This window comes from Paramisgurnus dabryanus, chromosome 3 (assembly GCF_030506205.2).
Source record: "Paramisgurnus dabryanus chromosome 3, PD_genome_1.1, whole genome shotgun sequence".
NCBI classification, from domain to species: Eukaryota; Metazoa; Chordata; class Actinopteri; order Cypriniformes; family Cobitidae; genus Paramisgurnus; species Paramisgurnus dabryanus.
The window spans coordinates 24,421,899-24,445,053 of NC_133339.1; the positions used below are offsets into that span (position 1 = coordinate 24,421,899).

General features: G+C 37.1%; 1 protein-coding gene across 1 annotated transcript in view; it reads right to left on the reverse strand.

Moving 5' to 3' along the window:
• Nucleotides 1–384: 384 nt before the first annotated feature.
• Nucleotides 385–23,155, reverse strand: part of nubp1 (nucleotide binding protein 1 (MinD homolog, E. coli)) — a 33,001-nt gene continuing 10,230 nt past the window's right edge. Inside the window, exons 4-11 of the mRNA XM_065279236.2 lie at nucleotides 19,685–19,753; nucleotides 19,530–19,562; nucleotides 19,107–19,197; nucleotides 9,417–9,571; nucleotides 6,939–7,049; nucleotides 4,317–4,419; nucleotides 3,924–4,007; nucleotides 385–913 (exon numbers count right to left, since the gene is read on the reverse strand). Of these exons, the coding sequence (XP_065135308.1) occupies nucleotides 870–913; nucleotides 3,924–4,007; nucleotides 4,317–4,419; nucleotides 6,939–7,049; nucleotides 9,417–9,571; nucleotides 19,107–19,197; nucleotides 19,530–19,562; nucleotides 19,685–19,753 (690 nt within the window). The 3' untranslated portion in view covers nucleotides 385–869. The remainder of the gene's footprint in view (nucleotides 914–3,923; nucleotides 4,008–4,316; nucleotides 4,420–6,938; nucleotides 7,050–9,416; nucleotides 9,572–19,106; nucleotides 19,198–19,529; nucleotides 19,563–19,684; nucleotides 19,754–23,155) is intronic.

Below are 23,155 nucleotides of genomic sequence, written 5' to 3' on the forward strand. Positions count from 1 at the left end.
CACTAATCATGCCAGACCCTACTAACTGAAATTCTGGCCTGTGAATAACTTTGATAGACAGTGATATAAATGTTATGGTATCGAGATAACAAACACATTCAGAAGGTTCGGCTGACCTACTATATAACAAATAACAAAACAGAAAAGCAGAAACGTAGGCGACTGATACTGTAGATTGGCTCAGTCAGAACAGTCTAAAAATGTGTGTTTATATAGAGTACAGCAAACACGCTTGGATTTTTTCGGTGGGATTTGACCAATCTGCCACATCTACCTGTTACATCATCTGCGCTTTGCATTAGGAACACCATGCTATCACAGGTATTCTAGCATATATTGCAATTCAGAAAAAAACACAATGCAATAAAATTCAAAGACCAATTTTTATCTTAAGAAATTTATTAGCAAATCTGAACAAAGCATTTACAACATAATTAAACTTAAGGGCTATTTATGGTATGATGCATAAGAAATGCTATTGTAGTACCCAAGTTCAATGTCAGTTTTATAATAGTTATAATTATACTTCTATCATATTTATCTTTATTGATTGTAGACTAGTATTAGAGTAAAACTCTTTGTGGTATTTATTATAGACTCTTAACATCATTCAAAACTATTTTAGACAATTAAGTAGATAAAGATTTTTGAAAAGAACTTAAATAACTTAAATGTCATGTTTTCAAAATCTTTTTCTAGGAAGTGGGTGCACACGGTTTCACATCAGAATTATTTTAGGTTTTCACTTTCATGATTTTCAAAAGTGACCATGTATATTGATCAGATGATTGCTTATCATGACTTTTTTCATGACTGACCAATCATTAGACACTGATTTGCGAATTCATACCCCACCACCAAGAACTGCGTCAAGGATCATCTGACGGGGTATGAGAACAGTAATCTTTGATTTCTGTGGAAATAAAAAAATAGAAAGTCAGCACAAATGACATAAATCCATTTCACAGAACAACGGGATATTTAAAACATTAAGTTAAAACAAAAATATCTAGATTCTAAAGAATATACACTTCCGTATTCTGCTTCTCCTTCTTAAAAATGTGATAAATTGGTCAGCTGGCCCTCTGGTATTCTAAGTAAAAAAAAAAAAAACATATATTTCCCACTCTGAAGATTGTTATTAAGACTAGATTCTTAAACCAGTCCAGCTTTTGACCTCAATCACTAACCATTTAAATAGAGGAACTCAATGTTGTTTTTTGTTTTATCACATCACCCTCCCTTTAGGAACTTCTGTGTGTGAAAACCCTCAGGAGTCTCTAAAATAATCAAGTCACTTTCCTTTAGATTGGTTTTAAACACTTAAACCAGTTAAACAAGTCTGCATACTTTTAGTTGCTGCAACACGCATTAAATTAAATTAAACATGCAAATTAAATTAAAAACAGCCAGTGAGTTTTCAAAGATAAAGAGACATACAAAGGATTGAATTGGCTATAGGGAGGACCACGAGAACTCCCGGTGCGCCAGTCTGGGGGTTTTTTTTGACACGAGGGCCGGTGTTGTCATCCACTGGGTTAAAGGTTACTGTCCCTAGGCTGCCAGCACTTTTCCAGCCCCACTCGTGTAATTTGCGGGATTTAAACATTTTAAAGCAGGACGCACAGTTTTCTTCTGCTTTTCAAAGCTTTCGCCTGTGAACACGAGTTTTGTTTCAGACGTGTCTATATTTGAGTGCGCTTGCTGGGTGTACAGATTTAAAATAAACTTTAGTGCGACTTCATACGAATGGCCAGGGCCGGGGTGGGACTAGTTTTCTTAGCTTCATGCCTTAGACCGGCCCACTTTAGTTCATGACTGACTATATTAATATAATATAATTAAATCCTCAGTAGCCTAGTGCACTTTTCTTAGCAGCTTAGCAATTCATAGTATTTTTCAAATATATAATTTTCAATTCAGTGCTAATACAGTACCCTAAACAATTATGATTTTCGCCATAATTGTGCAGCCCTATAAGGTAGTTTAATATTATTCAATTAAACTTATTCAAAAACTACTGAAAGGGAACAAATATGTTTTTGTTTTCCCCTATGTTTCCCCTGTTGGGTTGAAAAGTTTGGAAACCTCTGATATACAATACACAAGCAAGATTTATCTAAGTACGCACTACGCAGGGGAATCACATGGAAAAATTTAAATCCTTAGCTTAATTTTTTAGCACTTAGATATATATAACTAATGATATATTTGAAAATACTATAAATTGCAAGGCTATTATATTAATATAGTCAGTCATGAACTAAAGTGGGCCGGTCTAAAGGGGGCTCGCACACTGGACGAGAAGTGCAGTGCCGCATCACGTTGCGTCTAGGACAACTTGGAGGTACACCGGAAGTGCACATTAAATAGCGCAAGCTTAGTCAGATAGCGTCTACTTCAAAATGCAAAATATACGTTAGCAGTTAATCGCTAATGATTTGGGACAAATATGATGTTATTTAATGCTAAACTATGTGAGTGGCGAGACAGGGATTTGAGCAGTGTCTAGTCTCACAGCGGACAGCCGGTGTGTGTACATTCATAGAAAATAATGTGTTCTGTTTTTAGATTCATAGCGTTATGCGACGCAGTGCTTCTCGTCCGGTGTGCGACCCCAGAGCAAATGAGTCCCACTCCAGCCCTTGACATACAGACAACGACAAAAAGAACAAATGTGCCAAAAACATATCGGAAGTTGTATTTGTTAAAAATTTGTTAGCATTAGCATTAGCTAACATAAGCTATCAGTGAACAATACTTCTACAGCATTTAAAGGTGCAGTGTGTAATTTTTAGAAGAATCTCTTGACAGAAATGCAAAATAAAACTATATTATCAGGGAGGTGTATAAAGAACTTTCATAATGAACCATTATGTTTTTATAACCTTAGAATGAGACGTTTTTATCTACATACCGAGGGTCCCCTTACATGGATGTCGCCATTTTGTGCCACCATGTTTCTACAGAAGCCCTTAACGGACAACATTTTTTTACTAAGTTGTCTCTGAAGTTGACATGTTTGTCTGGTGGTGGCTACCATAGCTTCTCTATGCATTTTAAAAACGAGGGGTGAGCAGTGAACGGAGCCATTAACGTTTAAACTGTTAACATTGGTTAATGAACCATGAACTGACATGAATAATTGTATTGCCATTAACTAACATTAACAAGAAATAGTACATACAGAAAAACTATATTGTTCATTGTTAGTTCATGTTAGGTAGTGCATTTACTAATGTTTACTAATACAACCTTATTGCCAAGTGTTACCAATGTGCCTAACTCAAGTTCTTAAAGTTATCTTAAGCATTCTTATCACTGGAATCAAGATGAAATGGCTTCCTGACCCATGTCAAGATATGAGTCTTAAACTCAAGGCGATCAATAGTAAAAACATGTTTCTCACAGAAAGAATGGGGAAATCAATTCCCCTCAAGTTCTTTCTTGTCTTGGGCCATTTAATTCAATAAAGGTTGATGTAATTTTACAAAACTACGCTTATGTACTTTATACACTCAAGAAATGCTGGCTATTTTCAAACTAGCACTGGGTCAAAAAGGGACGAATCCAACCCGCGGAGTATTTTAACCTATGCGGAGTTGTTTCAACCAATTGTTGGTTCAAATGTAAACATTTTTGGGGAAATTAACTCAACAGCTGAGTTAGTCCCCTTTTGATGCAACGCTGGGTTAAAAAAACCCTGAAACTCCAGAATTTTTATTATGACTTGATTATGACTTATGACACTGTTCTCTAAGTTTAATAATAAAATAAACTAACTCACCACATAAATGTGAAAGTTCAAATACCATGACAACACGAGACAAAACATAACAACACAAGTACGGTGAGAGTTTACTGGCTTTAGTTGTAAGGTTCTGGTTGGTAAACAAAGGTCTTCTGGGGTTTGTTTGACTTACTCTGCACTATACTGTGATAAGCCATTGCTGCAGGAGAGTCTGGAACTTCAGTCAGGAAAGACTTTCCTTCATCACAGCTTTTTCCTTTAAAACAAAATACGGAACGACATTTAGAGAACTAGAAACTGCTTGTGCATGCCTTTCACCAGACATTTAATAGGAACAACGGAGGGGAGATTTTTAATACAAGATGGTTCCTTATACTGACAATGTGCGTTAAATTAAAAACAAGGAAACACTCTTAAAAAAATTAAATAAATAAAGGAACGGGATACACCGCATCACCACTTTGTCATGTAAAACTTTCTCACATCCTCATAACCTTTGGACTAAGAGTAGAGTTTTATTTCATCACCGCTGCATTAAAAGATGAATTAATCGGGCGTATCGTACCTATCCGTGGATCCAGGGGTACTTTGCCCAGAAGAGGGAGATTTAGATCTTCACACATCCTTTCTGCCCCTCCTGTAGTTGGAGGAAAGATCTGCGATGTATTCTGTCACCAGAAAGAGCGGTGTCAGTAATTAATGTGAGAGAAATTATTTCACATCATGTGAGAGCACACTGCAACATTTTGAGACATTACATTTGCATGAAAGAGTATTAGGATACGTTACATTAATGCGTTTTCATTTTTAAATGATAAGGCCCGGCATCCACACATTTTGACCCTCGAATCTGGAGATTTGTACAAAAAAATTGGCATGTTTTAAACTCCGGGGTTACGCAGACTCATGTAAACGAAGTTGTGGACGAAGGTGTGGCTGCTCAAATTGGCACCCTGATAGGCTCTGTTACACCATTGCATATCCTTCCCCAATTTGTCAGCCCTTATTATGACTATTAAAGGCGGGGTGCATGATCTCTGAAAGCCAATGTTGATATTTGAAATCACCTAAACAAACATGCCCCTACCCCAATGGAATCTGGACCCTCTTTTGATAGACCCGCCCCACACATACGCAACCCAGGCAACGATGTCTGTTAGTACACACACCCCTTACTGCTGATTGGCTACAAGTGTGTTTTGGTAGTCGGCCCGACTCCTTTTTCCAAAGTGTTTTTCAAAAATGATGCACCCCACCTTTAAGCTACCGAAAGATGCCGATTACCAGCCACAACGACTGTAAACAACAACATGCAGACTGAATTGCAAACTTCGCTGACTTTTAACAGTTTAAACCCTTTGTCCAAGCACATTGTGTGTTTATTAATGACACAAAGACCTGAAAATAGTCCCCTGCCATTGAAAGTTACTAAGGGGACTATTTTCAGCTGCTGCGTAATATTATTGCGCCTCCTGCAGCCATGTTACAGAAGCAAAGTCCTTGATTATTACGCCAGAATGAGAGTACAGTACCTAGCCATATCTGCCTAGAAAATCATAACTTTAAATTTTCTGTCAGTTTTAGTACACGATGTAACTACAGAAGAGTCAAGTTTTTAATAGGAAAAATATTACAATTCTTTGGTTATTTTTGAGCGCAATGTTAATGGTGCTAATCAGATTTAACTGTGCTAGCGCCAGACCCAGAGATCAGCTGAATGAATTCCATAAAGGTACAAATCAAATGTTTAACTCTAGAGGAGCTGGAAAATGAGCATATTTAAAAAAAAAAGTGGAGTGTCCCTGTAATGTAGCAGTGCATCATTTAATTCTATTAAACGGAGAATTGCACCCTAACTAGTGCACTTACTACCACCAACTTTTGCAACAGATTATAAACTCTTTAACACTTATGTGCATACCCAGTGTGTGTGAATGGTCATGTTTAAAGCGTTTTGGTCTTGAATAATGTGGACGAAAATCGTATGTGGAACACCAGTATAGACAAGGACCATTTTTATTTTAAAGTCCCTGTACGGTCAGTCTAGAATATATTTTCGAAACACATTATAAATGTATTGCTAAAACAATAAAGACTGTAATCTATGCAATACTGAATTGTAGAATTAAATTATTATACAATTTTTCACCATTTCTGATTCCAATATTTTAGTCAGTCCTAAAACAGTGGATCGATGGTGCACTTGAGCCACTGTGCATGGCCACGCCCCTAAGGGGGCATGCACATCAACGCTTTTATGCCCGCGGCTGGCGCATGTTTCCAATTGTTTCCAATTGAAGCTTGCGTTTTTCAAAAAATATTCAACTTTGGATGAAAAGCTCCGCTCGACAATGTCAGTTCTCATGCGGCCGTTCAATCACAGTGGAGGAGGGGGGGACAAGTAAGACAGCAACCAACCGTCTCACAGCTGACAAAGAGCTACCAAAGCGCTTAGCTGAAGAAAGCTGGCACTCGTCGTTGTCCAGGCGTTTTCAGCTGCATTGAAAAGTTTTGGTGTGCACAACCCCTTACTGTGCATTCAGACCGCCACCGGCGAGAGCGTCAATAAAAGCTCTGGCTCCCTGAAAACGACGCTAAAGAAAAGTTGTAGTGGACGCTCTGACGCTCGAATGCATTCTCTGAACGCGGAGGTTTCCGCCTTCCGATTGGTTGCCGGTGAACATTTCCGCCTTCCGACTGGTTGCCGCCGAACCGCGTCATATCTCATTACCATAAAGTTGAGCTGATTTCAACTCTCCTCGACGCTCACGCTGTACATGACGTGCCGCTGCTCGCCGGAGCTCGCCACCGGCTCTCATTGAAAATGAATGACTTCCGGCCACTTTGCCGCTCTCGCCGGCCGCGGTCTGAATGCCCACACAATTGTGAGCTTCCATTCAGGTTTGTAACTGTATTTAAGAGTTGAGAGACACGGCAGCGTTTTCGTAAGTGGGCATGGTTTCAGCACAGACAGTGGACACTCCCCCACCCCTTGACAGCAGAGAATGTTACCTATTTTTAACTTGTTTTAATTACTTGACGTATTTTCCATCATTCAAATTCACATTTAATATCTGACTTCACATGTACTTTTAAACAATGTGTTGAAATGAAAACACACCAATGTAAACGTAGTATTAGCAAGCTTGTGTGTAAATTTAAATCCATGTCAAAGTAAAAGGCATACCTTGCATTTAGGGCAAATAAAGCCACTCATGTTTTCTATCACACCTATGATCGGCAAATTAACCTTCTTACAGAATCGGATCTCTTTTCTCACGTCCTGCAAAGACACTTCCTATTTAAAGAGGGAACAATAACAAAATGTTATGAATCATAACAACACATCAGTTACATATAGTAATATTTGTATTTGAAGCATCATGAAACAGTAACCAACACTTTTTTTAGATGTTAACAAAGTTAGTTGTGTTGCACATCATAGAAGACAGTGTTAGTATAAGTTAATTTTAACATTAGGAGAAAACTATATAGCCAATTTGAGCTTTTTTGTGATATTTTTGTCTTCCGGGTTTAAACTCCATATAGTGTAAACGTCACAGGCTGTGACGTGGCAAATTACTGTAGTACCTCATAACCGTCAGTGTCTCATTAATATTTAATAACGCTTAGGTGCCCGCAGATGCGCCTGCCTATTAATCGGCCTAATATTGCAGCTAAATCAGCCAAAGCCGATTTTTTTAAATATGCCAAATAACGGCCAAATTATCGGCCCAGCTGATAAATCGGTCGACCTCTACTAACCATCCACTGAATCTGCTCGGGAAAGCTACGAGAGGCAGGTGGACTTTGATCTGTTCTAAGGTACCATGTCCTGAGGACTTTTTATTATCCTCAAACACGCTATTATGTAAACTATAACGGTTTTACCTGACCTTGTTTAAATTAAATATTATATTTGTTTAATTATTTCTGTAATACTGCTAATCTTAGTAAATCTTAGCTTATATCAGTTGCCCCGTCCATTCATCGCCGTTCGTCTCACAGTGTCCACGCCCATTTAGTAGCATTTTTCATAATGATAGTGAGGTAGACTGGAGCTGAAACAGCGGGGTTTCATGGCGCTTTAAACTGATGTTTCAGATTTTGGTCAACAACCATGCTTTATTTAAACTAAATACTATCCATGACCTCATTACCAAACAAAAATTTTGAGTTTTTTGCACAGCGATGTATTTTATCATTTACAACTATATGTGGAACTATATGTGACCCAGTATGTAAAAAAATGATCCAGTAACGTTTTTACATGTCCATTTACAACCCAAGGATTTGTCCTTTGAAATAAATGGTCTATTATTACCTTATTTGAAAGGGTCATGAATAATAATGTTGAGCTTTGCATTGATTGGCTGTGCCGCAGAGCAGTTCAGTAGCTCTGTGTGTGTGTAAACAGACCTTATGTTTGAGCCTGTATCAGACAAAGATACAGAATTTGAGGCATAATAAATTATTCGAAAATCGAAAATGGATGTTTCTAATTGGCAAGTTTGTGTTTTTTCAGTATGGACCTGCAAAACGTAACTGTAATGTCAATAGTAGAACTTTAACCTAACGTTAGCATATAGCATTAACTAGCATATAACGCTAACTCAAGTCACAACTTTGTTTTTAGCTTTTTAACAACATTGTTATTGACTTAATGTATAATTTAATGTTGGGGGCTTACATCACGACTGTAGCGTCACAGTTTGTCTTATGTTGAGATTGGCGTGTTTAAGGCTCACGATATGTCATTACCATGTACAGAACTTATTATTTATCTATGCCTAGGTAAATACAGTTTTCCATTCTACGGCACCTTTTAGATTATTTATCTAACATATAGATTATATATTAATGGCTGAAAGGTTGGCAGACAAGGAAAAGTGATATAACAAAGCCTCTCATACATTCATAACGCTAGTTTAAATGCATGATGGCAGCCAGGGAGTTTTCTTAACAAAAACAGAAAAACATGCGACAACTGTGACCGTAACATTTACATACATGTTTTGCTTGGCTACTAAAGCATTTAAATTAGAACACATCTCTGCAAACACGTATTGCAACATAAAACTGCCCAGCAAACAAACAATAATTCCTGGTGATTTATGAGGAAGTTGGCACAATAATGTGCCCTTTAACACCGTTCGAAAATGTACACAACCATGATTAAAGCTACTTATAACCTTTTACATATTTAAAGTTTAGTTATGTAAAACATACAAAGAATTGTGTGCATATAGATTTATGCAGGCGCATTTATTGTACATTTAAAGTATACATTTCACAAGTCCATACATTCTCTAAGAACCGAACCCTGGGTTCATTAAAATCATGCTCCACCAACTGAGCTACAGGAACATTAAAATATATTTATATTGTGAAAGCTGCTCACATGTTGTGTTTCACTTCATGAGCAGCTCTGCGTACAGGAAACAAACAGATTTTTTTTTTTAAACTTATTTACAGCTAAGTGTGAATGTGTCTTGTTCTCCAAACTTGCACTTCAATTCACACAGCTTCTATACTATAAGATACTACCCACTGGTTGGATCTAAATTGTACGCCAATATCTTTTGTAAAGTGCCAGCAGATGACTAATAGGGCAGAACAACTGAAACTTGGGCAGTGTTTTGTGTGTTTAACAATTGGCATTTACCTGAGGAGTGGTGATGATCACAGCGCCGTCAATACCAGCGCCGCTGAGGTACTGCACAATGGACAGGTGCTCATCCGAGGTTCCTGGGGGCGTGTCTACAATCAGATAGTCCACTTCTCCCCAGTCCACATCTCTCAGGAACTGTTTAATCATGCCTAAACGTTTGGAAGATACAGACATGTAACGATCCACAAAAACAAATGGGACAAACCGCATTCTTAACACACCAGTCTTATCTCAAACTCTGTGAAAGTTAAACTTTGAAAAAGTTGCACAGAAGCTGTTCAGCTCTACCCAGCAATTATAACTGCACTAAATAATATTATAGATTAATGTGTCAAATGAATAAAAAACACTTTCTCAATGTAAGAAGCCCCAGACAATTATGAGTACAAAAATATTCCCCCTTTAGTCAATTTTATCTCTTAAACTCATATAAAAGTTAAATAACTTCATGCCTTAAAATAGCTTAAATGTAACTGTACATCGTTGCCTCATTTAGTTTATGTAGCTCTATGAATATGCAAATTAGTCCTCTATCATTCTATTACACCACCTCGGATATAAATCAGCTATAAATATAAACATGTGAATTAATCTCTGCCTTCACTCAAACGTATCAGCTCAGACCATAGATATATGCGTACATAGATGCTGCATTCGGGAGTTGTGCATTTGCAGCAGTTAGTGTCTTTGTTGCTGATGTTTACAGGTTTAAGCATTCACACTACAAGTGTGACCGCCACATGCTTGCCTCATAGAAATAGTGCTGAAGCAGCAGTGCTGCAATCGTTTTAGCAGCAAGTCTTGCGACATACACATCTATGGCTTGAACTCATTCAACTAAATTGACGTTATTGGTTGCATGTTTGTGAAGTAGGAAATGTGCAATTTTATGAAGAAAATGAATGAAGAATTTGCACATGGTTTGTCTTAAATCATATTTCACTCTTAAAAAATAAGTCTTGTATATTTGCCGTGTAATCTGAGGAAATGGCACCGAGCTCAGTATTTGGCCCGAACGTAGAGCAATCCTCCCACTGAGCTCGGTATTTGGCCTGAACCTAGTTATTTACAAAGGTGCTCTCTGTTTATATTTTAAACAGAATTCTGTTAAGGTGCCCATATGAAAGTGTTTCTCAGAGCTGCATTCATGCAGAAAAGCGCTGCCTGCGAAGTCATTGCCTCATATTGACTCATGCATGTCAAATATTGAATCAATGACTAAAATCAAACTTTGATGCTCCTAATGCTATTATTATTAGATTATGAGATTTAAGCATTGATTTCACAGACAGGGTTATATGCTCTACCATTACATTTAAGGATGATGTGATGCAAAATTTTATTTGCACAGAACCTATGCAGCATAAAAGGGGCCTTTCATAGAAAGAGACTGAGGTGGGTGTGAACAGGCAATGTTGACAAAAAACTTTTAGGTGGTGTTCTTTTTGTACACTTATGTTTCCTGTTGCTTAACTGGTGGAGTGTTAGTAGGTCACATACAGAATCAGCACATAACAAACATACTCTTAAAATCTTTATAATAAATGCACTACAGGTTGCTTGTGATACAAGCACATACCAAAGTGCACTTTGAGCACAGACCCACAGCTGTTTACATTTTTTTTGTACGTTAATGTCTGCTGATCACCACAAAGAAACCAAAGGCATGCAAATGTTTTAAATGCCAGTGTTTTACTTCCTCAATAGATGATCTTGCTTGGGCTTGGTTTAGCCATGAATGTCATTCAAACTATCTGATGACCACTCCAGACTTACCCCGCCCAACTTTAATTTCTAACATATGTGGTGCGACCAAAAACAGGATTCTAACGAGAACAATATGCACAGAAATAACAGTTATTACATCTGTCGCATGGCGATATTATAAAAAACAGATGGGGAAAATGTCATCACATACCAAACCCACCATGTAAGACAAAGCAATGTTTTATGTTGCATCATTGACATGCCGCCAACTTAGTGCTGTTGTAAACAGGGGCGGAGTGGGACCAAAAAATCTACCAGGAAATGTAGTAAACCACCGACCCACCATGGTTACTACAAAAGGTCTCGTAGCCTATTTGTAGTAAAACTAGGGTAATACAAATCGTAATCAATCTGCCCCCCCCCCAAAAAAACACATTTTCATAATAATAATAAAATCATTAAATCATGGTTAATTTTCCTAAATGAGTAACTATACAAAATGATACATGTTTGAAAGACAGAGAAGCGCACCTGAATTAGCTATTACATAACAGAGCGAGGCCAGAGAAACGTGCTCATACATGGGAGTAATATGTAAGGGATAATTTAGAGGCAGCCGGGTCTTGTATCACACTGAAGGGGCTTATTTCCCGATAACTACCGGGTGCCTCTACATTATCCCGCTTATTACACGGCTACTTGCCACATAAGAAAAAAACTGGACATGAATATGAATTTGAAACATTTTATTGGCATATTTGTTTTAAATTAACATTTTTATCCTTCCGCGAAACTTTGCACAGATGCATAAAATGATCGTAATACCTTATTAAGATCCTCTGCTTCATACTTGTCTGTCTCCATTTTTTTCTCTTTAACCAGTCTTTGAGAAGTTTTAATGCCCATTCTGTATTTTTTTGTGTGTTGGCTTCGTAGATGTCATGCTCTATTTTGTCAAGTTCAGTCTCAGTAAGCTCTCTGTGTCTTGTTGTTGTTCGTTCTTCTATCCACTGTTTAAATGTTTTGTTTTTTCCGTACATGTTAAAATTAATGTCAAAATGTTCCATTCCTTATTGTGGTTGTCCAGTGTTTGTCACAAGATGGCGCCAAACAGTAATCTTTATTGGGGCGGAGCGATTTTAATCGTACAAGTAGTACCGGCTATGCGTTATTACTTTGGAGCGGTTATTATTTGAAAAGAACGAACCTGCAAATATCTCAACTGACCAATCAGAATCAAGCATTCCAGAGAGCCGTGTAATAAGGAATAATATGTGCATCTTTGAATAACTGTAAGAATATTTCCTTTAAATATAATTTTTGTCATATAAAGTTTTGAGAGATAATAATGCTTTTTCCACTGTTATTACTTATTTATTTTAACGTGTTTGGCGCATTTACCTCTTATTTCAGTAATATTGCTGTTTTTCCGCTAATAATAATAATAATAATAATAATAATAATAATAATAATAATAATACAATTTTCATGCCAATTCTGCTTCCTTGTCTGTTTATTCATTTCATTATGCTGTTAAGTTAAGTTATATGTGGATATTTATTGTCATATGAGACGTTCATTGACGTTATATACTCTCGTCTAATATTCTATCATATGCGGAATAATGTGTGCATCTTTGAATAACTGTAAGAATACAGTTCCTTTGAAAATAGTTTTTGTCAACGTTTTGAGATAAATAATGTTCTGAGGATATTTATATATTGCAGTTGAATACTCTCGTCTATTATTAGTCCGACCGTATATGTACTGCAATAAACAGGCATTCGGCCGTGCAGCTTTTTACATCAAAGGCCGACAGGCTATGCAATTTGGAGTGCGGCCGTTCAATGATCCTCCTATATTTTAAAAAATCCTAAACATGGTTGGACCTGCCAAACAGGTTGAGCACTTTTATATAGCCTACTGTGTTGAGCAAAGAGGCTGCACAGTTTGAACAGAGGGAAGCGGCCGCACATCAGGCCGCAAGACTTGCAATACCTATTATCAGACCGGCCCTCGCAGCCTCAAAACACTACCGGCCCACCGGGAAATGTCCCGACTCTCCCGATGGCCACTCCGCTACTGGTTGTAAACTGCAACAGTACATACATAAATACAGTAGGTGCCACACAGAATCCCAAAGGTTGGATGGAAAATGTTAAAGGTCATGTTCTTTCTGATCCCATTTTTTAAACCCTAGTTATTGTGTTATGTTGCTATAATGGCATAAATAATACCTGTAAAATGATAAAGCTCAAAGTTCACTGCCAGGCGATATATATTCTCAAACAGAATTCACCTTTCAAAGCCTACAGCGAACAGCAGGTTTGGACTACACCCCTCTACTTCCTGCTTTAATGACGTCAGTATAATGTTGCGTTTACACCAAAAACGCGCTATTCGTGCATAGTTAGACGCCTGAACATTTGAGTTCACTCGCTTTATTCGCGCATGAAAGCCGCGGATGAAATTCTAGTCATTTGAGAAATTCACACGGAAATTCGCGTCATGGGAGGGGCTTCTGCGACTCCGCTGAGACTCTGCCACTCCGCTCGCTTCCTGTAATGATGCCACTACTACAGCAAGCTCCTGATTGGTTAACGCGCCGCAGAAATCCACCGAAGTTCAGATTTTTCAACTCGCACGTTTCCCGCAGCAACGCTCAATTCGCGGGGAATGCCCCATCGTCACCAGTAGAGTGTGTGTGAACTGTACACCTACCATCAGCTTTTAAAACCATGTTTACTTTGTACATGTAGGTTGCACATGGGTGTACAGGGGGATGCAGTGTGTAGCCCAGGAGAATTGCAATGCACATGCGTTGAACATCTGTAGACACGTATCAGTCAAATAAACCGACCATACTTCGCAAGGCTGTGCATTCGACCGTGCAAATACGCCAGCGTACTCCTACAAAAACAGACTGTACTACGGGCTTAAGTCAAACACGCTTTTGATGGATTTGTTCAACCAATTCAAGTTTTAAATCATGACAAACGTTATCATCTCACACTGACACAGGGTATTAGGCAAATGCTGATGGTCTGTCTTTCGAGCGATTAGAATTTTGCATTCATTTATAACAAGTGAAGTAGTGCTATCCCCAACAACAAAAGTTTGTCCTCATACAAACTCACACAGAAGAAAAATGTGACCCTTTGCTCTAAATACATTGCACTACAGACATACTAGACATCCTCTCAACTTCCTCCGAATCACAGAATGTGATTTCCTGACGTGCAAGTTGTGATAACACCTATCTAAACAAAGCACACTCATGGTGTTCATATAATATATATGAAGTTAATATATGCTCTCTGCTACATCTCGAGTAAATTTTCTTTGCACTCGGGGTTCAGCTACATCCAGAGTCGAACTGCTCGAATCAATGTGGCTAGCCACATTTACAGCACCTGTGAGATATAGTGTAAAGGAAATGTGCTAGGAACAAAGTCCTTAAACATCACAGACCGTAAGGAAGTGAAACTAGTCTAAACTTAGACTTTTAGATAAACAGAGCCATGTGAGAATGGACCCTTTTGCTGAGAATCTTATCATGAAACATAACGCCAACAGTATTTCTGTTCCTTTTTATCAGTACATAGAAAAAACTGTTAATAATACTTCTAAGTCTGACGCAAAATGAAATACCCACTCAAATTGTGTAGTTTTATAAAAAGACATTAAGTGAAGATGTAGGGAGTTAAACTAACTACTAACTGTTTTGCATAAAAAACAGAAAGAAAAGTCACAGAGAAAGAGATAGTTCACCCAAAAATGAAAATTCTATTATCATTTACTCACTCTCATTATGTTACAAACCTGTATACATTTCTTTGTTATGATGAACACAAAGGAAGATATTTTGAAAAATGTTTGTATCCAAACCATTTGTGGGCCCCATTTACTTCCATTAGTATTCTTTTTTCCCTACTATGAAAGTAAATGGGGTCCACCACGAAAGGTTTGGTTACAAACATTTCTCAAAATATATTCCTTTGTGTTCATCAGAACAAAGAAATTTATATGGGTTTATAACAATCTGAGGATGAGTAAATGATGGCAGAATTTTTTCATTTTTGGGTGAACTATCCCTTTAAAGGAGCCATGGCACAAGACTTTTTTAAGATGTCAAGTAAATCTTTGGTGTCCCCAGAGCACATGTGTAAAGTTTTAGCTCAAAATACCATATAGATAATTTATTATAACATGTTAAAATGGCCACTTTGTAGGTGTGTGCAAAAATGTGCCGTTTTAGGTGTGTCCTTTAATATGCAAATAAGCTGATCAAATTCAAACACTGATCACAAAACTCAATTTTGCTTTTCTCTGCACTAAATGGCAGTGATGTGATTGGATAGTGCAGATTAAGGGGTGGTATTATTATAATAACAGCTGCTTATGACATCATAAGGAGAGCCAAATTTCAACGACCTATTTTTTCATGTGCTTGCAGAGAATGGTTTACCATACCTAAGTTACTGGGTTGATATTTTCACATTTTCTAGGTTGATAGAAGCACTGGGGACCCAATCATAGCACTTAAAGGAATAGTTCACTTTAAAATTAAAATTCTGTCATCATTTCCTCATCCTCATGTTGTTGTAAACCTGTATGAATTTCTTTTTTCTGATGAACACAAAAGAAGGTATTTTGAGAAATGATGGTAAACACACAGCCCTAAGTGACCAAAGACTTCTATAGACCTTTTGCGTGTTGCTAACAGAGATTACGTTTTTTGTGGGCGGAGCCCAACTGGTGGCAGAAAGTGAATGCTTCTCAATAGCTGTGTGAAGTGTTTTAGCATTAAACTGTGATTTTTAAGGATCCGGTGTTCTGTAGAAGTCTGTTTCCCCTATATTTCTCTTAAGTGTAATGTTTCTTATAACGTTTTCACCAAGTTACGTTTATTTTTTAAATAAATTAAAAGTTTTAATGGCTTGGCCACTGATATGCTTGCATGTATGTAATGTATATGTATTGTTCTTTATTGGTAAATCAATTATTTTTACAGTATGAATCGCTGAAGTACTTATAAGAGCAATACTATTATGTATTCTGTATAATATCATTTCTTAAATATTTCATCATTTCCTGTTTTCAATTTCTTCCTTATATTTTTAGCCTAGGTGTTTGATCTAAAACTATTATGTTTACATACAAATTTATTTGTATAGGCCTGTTTATATATTATTAACACTTTACATCGTGTGTGTGTGTGTGTGTGCTATGTTTATATCATATATCATAGAACAAACAGGAAGAAGACATAGGCTAAGATATAAGGTAAAAAGTACGAAAACTTTAATAAATGGTAATATTATTGATATTATGAACTAATTCAAATCTTTAATCTTTCTAAATAAATTATAAACGTAAAAACGCTATAAGAAACACATAGAGTGAACAGACTTCGACAGAACACCGGATATCTTCGCTAATTATTTTCTATTCAAATTATTAAAAGATTTTCAGATGATTTCATCACTCCAGTCTGTCCGGTTGAGGGCTTTTATTGCAACCATAAACACCTACGTTTATCTTCAAATGGTATCTTCGACTACGGTATACTATAAAAATGAAGGTCATCTATTTTGGCATTCCTATTCTGTCACTCAACCGCACAACAAAACATTTTCTAGTGAGTTATATTGTTCGTTTCACTCGTGTCTCATTCATTTCCACTGTTTTTCTGCCACCACATGCGCGCGTGATGTAACTGTGACGTCGACTCGCAAAAGGTCTATAGTTGGAAAAAAATATTTTGGAAGTATTGTGATAAAGGATTAAGAAAATATTTTGATAAATGATGATAAGCACACAGTTGATAGTACCATTTGAATTCCATCATATTTTTTATTCCTACTTTACTATGGAAGTCTATGGTCACTTACTGCTGTGTGTTTACCATCATTCTCAAAATATCTTCTTTTGTGTTCATAAGAAAAAATAAATTCATACAAGTTTAGAACAACATGAGGATGAGTAAATGATGAAAGAATTTTAATTTTAAAGTGAACTATCACTTTAAACATGGAAAAAGTCAGATTTTATGCCATGGCCCCTTTAAAGAGATAGTTCACCGAAAACTGAAAATTCTGTCATCATTTTTCTTGCCTTCATGTTGTTCTTAACCTGTATCTGTTTTTTTGTTCTGTTGAACACAAAGTGAGATAATTTGATAAATGATGGTAAGCTTTCAGTTAAGTGTGCTTCAATAGTATTAGTTTTTCCTATTATGAAAGTCTGTGGGTACTGTCAACTTGTTTTCTAACCATCATTTATCAAAATATCTTATTTTGCATTCAACAGAATAAAGAAACTTATATGGGTTTAGGGCGAAATAATGACGGAATTTTCATTTTTGGGTGAATTATCGCTTTATTTCTCCAAGTTAGTAAGGAGACATAAAATAGAAAGTTTTGCTCAAGTCTCTCGCACCTTAGATATTTTTCTGTAGATGAATATGTAATAATCCCATATGTCTCCACCACAACCACAAACTGCAGCCAGTGCTATTTTTTTTTTATTTGCACCTGTCTTGTAGTGTTTGTATTGTTGTCTCAGACTGTCTTTTACACAGTTTGCACTAAAATGCACACATGCATTTTATGTGGTTATTTATTTTTTAGTCCTTCTCTGCTCTCTGTCTCATTTCACTATGTACTACTGCACTGCTAGATATGGATGAAACATGAATAAAGCTTATTGACTTGACAGGTATACATTTTATCAGTCTTTGTGTTTCACCGAATCAAACCAGTGATATAATCATGCTTTATCAGTTGAGGCAAATCATAAAAACAATGCATTTGATCTCCATTTAACTGTGGCCAAGTTCTGCTAATGGTCACGTCTGTATTTTGTGTATCTGTCTGTGGGGAACTTTTTTTTTAATTTAGAAAGCAATAGTTCCGCTTTATAAAGTTTAAATGTCACCCAGGAAGCTGATGCTGCTAGTACTATAATAAAAGAACAGAAGTTATCATTTAACATTGACATGAAAAACCGGTTTATGGAAATGAAACCTGCAGGTTAGTCAAGCAGAAACCTCTTATTTAGAGCTGGTTATGTGACACTAAACTAGCTACACTAGGATGAACTTAGTCATAAATTTAAAGATCACAAAATTTGAAACCATTGTAAGATTATTACGTGTTCCTATCGAGTTGAAATTTTGAACTAATAATAAAACAAAATTCCAACATTAATATTCATTATGAATTTTTAACAGCAATTATTTATTCCTGTAACCAGACCTGTGTTAGTGACAGTAGGTTTAGCTTGAGTTATCTAGCTTGAGTTATTGGCAACCATACTAACAAATGAGGTTTCAAACCTATATAAATTTCTTTGTTCAAATAAAGATATTTTGAGAAATGTTTGTAACCAAACAGATTAGGGGCACCATTCACTTCCATAGCATTATTTTTTTCACACTGTTGAAGTGATCTGCTTGGTTCCAACCTTTTCAAAATAACTTTTTTGTGTTTCATTGAATATTTCAGCGAACTACCCCTTTAAGCAGAAATTTCCATTTTGGAACAAAAGATAACGTGTTTAACATTTAACAAAACGAAGATTTCCACTGTCTATACGTGTTTATGTGCATTGTTTTACATCTAGGGGAATTACGACTTTTTTCTACTTTGTATTTGGTTAATGTGTGGTTTTATAAGCCTTCAGTTTTATTTCTTCCTGTTTTCGAGCCAAGGCATTCATGTTCAAAATGTCAGGGATATTTTTGTGATTTGAATCTACTGTGTAGGCATTTAATATTAAAACATTTCCATAACGTTTTGAAGCGAAGAATTGTAGGGAGATTTCAAACTCAAGGTCGTGGCTGGTGCCGGATTGCCTTGATTGTGATTGTACTGTGCCATGACACTGAGATTCACTTGTGCTAGGTCAGATAAAAGCGATTTGTTGTTGTTCTCATGAGTACAACAGAATGCAAGACTGAAGCGAAGTACAAACCATTCTTTTTTGGCCCTCTCCAGATAACAGCATCATCTGGACTACTGAGCAGGAAACCAATGGACATGATGGCCAGGTTGTCCTCCACATACTAGACAGAGAGGATATATATTAGTACGTACTGTAAGAAACATCAAAATGAAACACAACATTATAAAGGCATATCTGATTAAATTTTACACTGTCAAAAATAAAGGTACAAAACTGTCACTGGGGCAGTACCCTTCAAAAACGATCCTAACATGTACAAATAGGTACAAATATGTATCTTTGAAACTGCCAATATGTACCTTTGAAGTACTAATATGCACTCTTTGGGTACAAAGGTGTACCTTTTTGAAAGGGTACTGTCCCAGTAACAACCTTTGTACCTTTAATTCTACCAAGTGGTATGGTCAAAAGTAAATATTACAGTTTTCTTACCACTGGAGACCAGCCAGAGCCACTTTGATGAACCTACAGGAAGTGTACAGGTTGAGATCATTTGCATAAAAGTTACAGCATAAATTCCCAAATACAGCATATTGTACTTGTATCATGTGTGTGTGTGTGTAAAGCCAGTATCTGATCTAACATACCTGTTCACCCTCCAATCCCATTATCTTTGGTATAGATGGTCCGCAAATGTCCACATCTAGCAGCGCTACCTAGAATAGAAACATTATGTAGATTATTTAAAAAGTTTGCCATTTTTTTGCTTTTTTAGATTGTGCGCCTTTACCCCTTACTCAATATTTATAGTTTTAAGAGCAGTACACTAAAGTTACCACTAGATATCAGTGTTGCACAGGCTCGCTCGCTCTCTCTCGATCTCGCTCTCTCGCTCTCACACACACACACACACACACAGCATCAGTCTGTTTGACCTGCACTGACTCATTTCTTATGTAAGACAGCTTTAGTCTGAGCCTGGGAAACCGATCAAAACCAACACACACTTTAAGCTCATCTGTGAATGCCTCTCCTACCCTGCTGCGACCAGGACGCATAACCTTTCCATTGCATGTGTGGGTATGAATGAAAGCATTACGTCTGAATGTAAAGTCTGGACTTTGTTTGGGTATGAGTAGCAGACCTGAGTCACGATTCTAGCTGAACTGAACCAGATGCGAAGCAGCGATGTGAGATAAGAACAGGTGCACAGGGCACATCTAACTAAGCGTGTCGGTGCGGGTAATGACACATCCAGAACTACTGCCAAAATGAGCAGATAGGAGATTATTGAGGTTCAAACTCAAATATACACTTTTCATTTAAAATAATCATTATTGCAAACACAATTACAATCACATGAGTTTGCCAATAAGCTGGAAAAAATTGCACTAATAATAAAAATGAATTATTTGGCAACAGTAATCTACTGAAGGACTGAAAATTATCGATATAACCGCATGCACTATAAGCTATATGCGAATATGTCCACAAACGCTCTTTTACAATCAGTTTCCTCAATAGGATTGGCTGACTATCCGTTTGTATGTTGAAGTAGACACAGCAAACACAGCGGGGCATGACAGCCTCGGCTGCAGATGTTCGCTCAGCATGGAAACAACACTGGGTGGGAAGCTATCAGAGGGGTTATATTACTGGCCTTTGTAGAGGAGATCATCAAAACTTTTCCTCTTTTCTGACAACAGGCCCCTGCAGAGCAGACGGCTGCCGACAGTGTTGTATTACAGCAAATGTTTATTTGATCGCAGCAAAGAAAAATATCTGAGCACGATTTAGTGTGACTGGGTGTGTGAGGCTGATCCATGGCCAAAGACATGAACTAATAATTCCAGATGTGTTGATGGTTCAAATCCTTTGCATCCATGACTTGCATGTCATTGGAAAGTGATTAGCTTAAAAAGTATGCAAACCCTCTGGACTGTCCTGCAATCATGTGAAATTGGTCTTAAACCAGATTGTGAGTTGAATAAATGTTTGTCCTTTTTGACCCTGGTTTAAATTAACTTGTCAATGACTGAATGCACTGCATTCTTAAAAACGCAGCCTATGTGCGGTTTCATTGAGAAACTGTTTATTTCTCCCTCCTGTTTCCTGAAATTCCTGAAAAAGGAAATTTACACGAAGCAGACTGGGGTAAAATAAGCAAAGGAGTACAGAGCCACACATAACAGTCCCACAGGAACCGTGCAGGTTCCCTCACTCTCCCTTTCTCTCTGAGGAAATGTCTGCTAGTTGAGCAAGGTTAAAGAGAGGGGACGACAGCGGTGGCAAAAGTCAGGGATTCTCCCCTGGAGCTACAGGGGAAGTCACACCACTTCCTTTCAGAAGCTAAATAGTTTTCTTTTGGCAAGCGTTGCCTTTTTTGGGTACTTCCCGTTTTCCTGGATTAAAAACACAAATGTGCTGCTGTGTCTAAATCTGCCTTTTTAAATAAATGTCAGAAAAGCCTCAGAGCGAATTTCTGTTGAATGGGCAGTGGAAAGGCACGCCTTAACCTACGAAAACGCTTAGAATCCCATTGATTTCTTGAGGGAATATGGAACAACCACAAATGGGCCTGATATGTAGGTTTGGTTACTATATTGTAGCCTTTGTGTCTGCTAAACAAGCAAAAAAAAAAAAAAGGTTAGTGAACCATTATCAAACACATGTTTGGCTGTCATGGTTTAGTGGTATAACAATCAAAACAAATTACTCAACTTCTTAAGGGGAGATTCCTGAACTATCAGCATTATTGCTTATTTGAAAAAGCATTTGACCCCAGTTTGCAAGGTTGTAAAAAAAATCCTTAAAAGAAACCTACATTTTGGTAGTTCTCAGACGCACATGGATTAGCTTAATACAGGACTAGTCCTTAGTTTAATTAGGAAATATAAGTAGTTTTAACAAACATGCCTTACTAAAAACATTACTTGTGTGCGTTTTGAGGCAAAACAAAGGGCATTGATGTATTTTAAGATATGCAAGTTGTTTTCAGTTTGGACAGCTCTTACACTTATTTTTGTCTTTGACCAGTCTAATACCTGTCAGGGAAACTGCCCCATAGAGTTCTTTCTAACCTTCAATCTTGAAGTCTTGAGCAAACTTGTGGTCCGATTCTCACCTATGAAAAGCAACAATGCTATTAAAGGTGCAGTGTGTAGATTTTAGCGGCATCTAGTGGTGAGGTTGCAAATTGCACCACTCACTTTCAAAGCACATAGAGGAGCTATGGTAGCTGTCACAGGACATACATGTCATTGTGAAAAATGTGCTCTGTAGAGCGGTTTGTCAATTTAGGGCTATTGTAGAAACATGTTGCACAAAATGGCGGCTTCCATGTGTATGTAGATAAAAACGGCTAATTCTAAGGGTAATAAAAACAATACAGTTCATTTTGTAAGGTCTTTATACACTGCTGAAAACATTGTTATGTATATTATGTTGCATTGCTGTTAAAAGATCCTTCTAAAATTTACATACTGAACCTTTAAAGGAGTGAGAATTTTTAACTTACAAGCTTCATAAAATTATTTATAAGCATCAAAAGACCTGTCTGCTATATTCATCAAAATTCCTAAACCACATCTTAGCAAGCGAATTGGGAAACATGCAAGGGAACAGTTTAAGACAGGCACAGCGCTCTTGTAAAAGGTATTTATGCACTGTTAAATCTAAGCAGGAGGGGCACAGAGTTCATTCAAAGGGAAATCCATTCTTATTTCCAGAGGCATATCTACCATGTAAAAAATGTCACTGCATCTCTACAGACCAGCTGTAAGATATTTAAGTGTTATGTGGCACAGGCAGAGATGGTATGATAGAAATAAAAACAGGCAGAGATTTCAGGATAAAATGTGTGATGCTTTTAAACTAAAATTTGAAAGCCAAAAAGGGAGTTTGCAACAGACTAAAGCAGTTAAAACGGCAGAACAACAAAACATTCCCGAGTCAAACGTGAATCTAATCCCAGTTTCAGCTGGGTGGAGAATTCCCCTGTAATCAAAACTATGAAACTTTATTTGGGAATAACAAAAACTCAGTAGTTAAAGGCAGGGTGCACAATCTCTGAAAGCCAATGTTGACATTTAAAATCACCTTAACAAACATGCCCCTAC